General features: G+C 36.1%; 1 protein-coding gene across 1 annotated transcript in view; it reads right to left on the bottom strand.

Moving 5' to 3' along the window:
• Window positions 1-2,114, bottom strand: part of LOC107753190 (CUGBP Elav-like family member 4) — a 38,271-nt gene that overhangs the window by 20,538 nt on the left and 15,619 nt on the right. The window contains exon 8 of the mRNA XM_016569314.1: window positions 1,409-1,559. Within this exon, the coding sequence (XP_016424800.1) occupies window positions 1,409-1,559 (151 nt within the window). The remainder of the gene's footprint in view (window positions 1-1,408; window positions 1,560-2,114) is intronic.

Genomic DNA, 2,114 nt, shown 5'->3' with positions numbered 1-2,114 from the left:
CACGGCTGCATTTATTTGATCAAAAATACAGTACTATGGTGAAATATTTTTAGAATTTAAAACAGATGTTTTCTGTGTGAATATCTGTTAAACTGTAATGTATTTCTGTGATGCGCAGCTGTATTTTCAGCATCATTACTCCAGTCTTCAGTGTCACATGATCTTCAGAAATCATTCTAATATGCTGATTTGCTGCTCAAGAAACATTTCTGATTATTATTAATGTTGAAAACAGTCGTGCTGCACAATATTTGTGGAAACGGTGATACATTTTATTTTTCAGGATTCACAGATGAATAGAAAGTTCAAATGAACAGCAATTATTTGAGAATATTTTGTAACATTATAAATGTCTTTACTGTTACTTTTGGTCAATTTAATGCGTTTTTGAGTTACAAAGTATCAATCTGAGTAACTTGAGTAACTTTCCAACAGTTTGGCGCAACAAAAAGCTATAAATAATAAAAATAATTTTGGAGAAAATCTAATAAAAGCTGTAGGACAAGATCAAAAAGTATGTTTGAAGAAAATGTTAATAGTGTAAAATAAAATAAAACGAACAATTGTTTCTATGCCATTCAGTTCAAAGGTCAAACTAAAATGATTAATTAATTAATTACAAAAATCTTACTGACCCCAGAATACAAAGCACAGAAATATATGGTATAAAAAAAATCTATATTTTTCAATATGTAAAGAAATTTTTGCAATGCACTCTGGGATTCTCGTTATGAATGATACATCCGATTCTGCCTTGCATTGCCAGAACTGAAGTATCTTTCAGGACAGCATTCATGTATAAGACACTTGAAATGCTGTCTAGATAGGCGGCTCACTAGGTTTTGTAAGAGCCTCTGTGTGGATACGTGAATGCAATCAAAAGAAGCTGAAAAACATCAAAACAAAAAAACCTTGTGGTGACAAACAGCGGTGAGAGTAATGGCCGAAACGAACACTTAGAGAACACTCTAGAGAACACTAACTGATGAAAACCACAGCCGTTTCCTGCGGGACGGGACGTATTGATCCGGCTGCTGACTGTAATTCAAGCTCTAGTGTAAATATCTTTTCTAGTCTATATTTCCATCTTGTAATGCCGCTGTTTTAGGTATTTAAAAAAAAAAAAAACATTATTTGTAATAGAGCAGACAATGTCTGACCGTGTCTACACCGGACGCGACAGTTGTCGTGCCGCTCCCTGCTGCGCTAAAAGTCTGTCTACACCTTGAGTGTTGAATGTTATAAATATAAGGACTTGTGAATGTATGCTAGCCATGTGTACCTGTCATCTTGCAAACTGACTTCCCAAGGTATTCCGTTTTTGTTGCTTGTCTTGTGGATCCAAATAAAAGAATAAAATGTGAGTGTGTGTGTGTGTGTGAGTGCGTGTGTGTGTGTGTGTGTGTACCTGAAGACGGCGTCATGGGTGCAGCCACCAGGCCGTTGACGTTGAAAGCTGCCATTTGCTGCATCTGAGCGGCGGCGATGGCAGCCATGGGGTTCAGATACGAGCCCTGCGTCGCTGCCATGAGTGCCGCCTGCTGCTGCTGCATGATCTGCTGCACGTCACACACAGATGTACATCGCTTTCAAGCACAAACATCGAAACCTTCTTAGATCGAGATACATTTACTTGAGACACAAAATTACATCAGATATGATTTATCAACTAATATCTGCTAATAGGGTGAGAAAATGTACTTTATAAAAAGAACAAAAGCTTAATTCAAATGGAAAACAAGTTTTTTGATGCCATTGGCAGATATTTGTCCTTGTTTTAAGCTTAAACTCAAATTCTCAGAAAGCAAGACTTAATATATTAAAGGATGCTGTTTCCCTGAAAAATGCTTTACACTTATTATTTCAAATCCTGATTGTAAAGGTGATTGTAAAGTTCAGAAAGACACTGAAGACGACGAGCAAAACAAAGAACCCACACATCATCAAATCCTCATTCATTTGAACAAGTATAGGGCCCTATGAAATCCATTTGATTTTTTCCCAAATTCTGTTTTATTTTTCCCAAATTACTTATTTTTCCCTGTTTGAATTTTTTCCAGATTTCATCATTTTTCCTGTTTGAACTTTTTTAGAATCCATTTCCCCCCGTTTGA

This window comes from Sinocyclocheilus rhinocerous, unplaced genomic scaffold (assembly GCF_001515625.1).
Source record: "Sinocyclocheilus rhinocerous isolate Xijiao unplaced genomic scaffold, SAMN03320098_v1.1 scaffold1703, whole genome shotgun sequence".
Taxonomy (NCBI): domain Eukaryota; kingdom Metazoa; phylum Chordata; class Actinopteri; order Cypriniformes; family Cyprinidae; genus Sinocyclocheilus; species Sinocyclocheilus rhinocerous.
The sequence above is the reverse complement of the archived record's forward strand: the minus strand, read 5'-3'. Positions and strand labels throughout refer to the sequence as shown.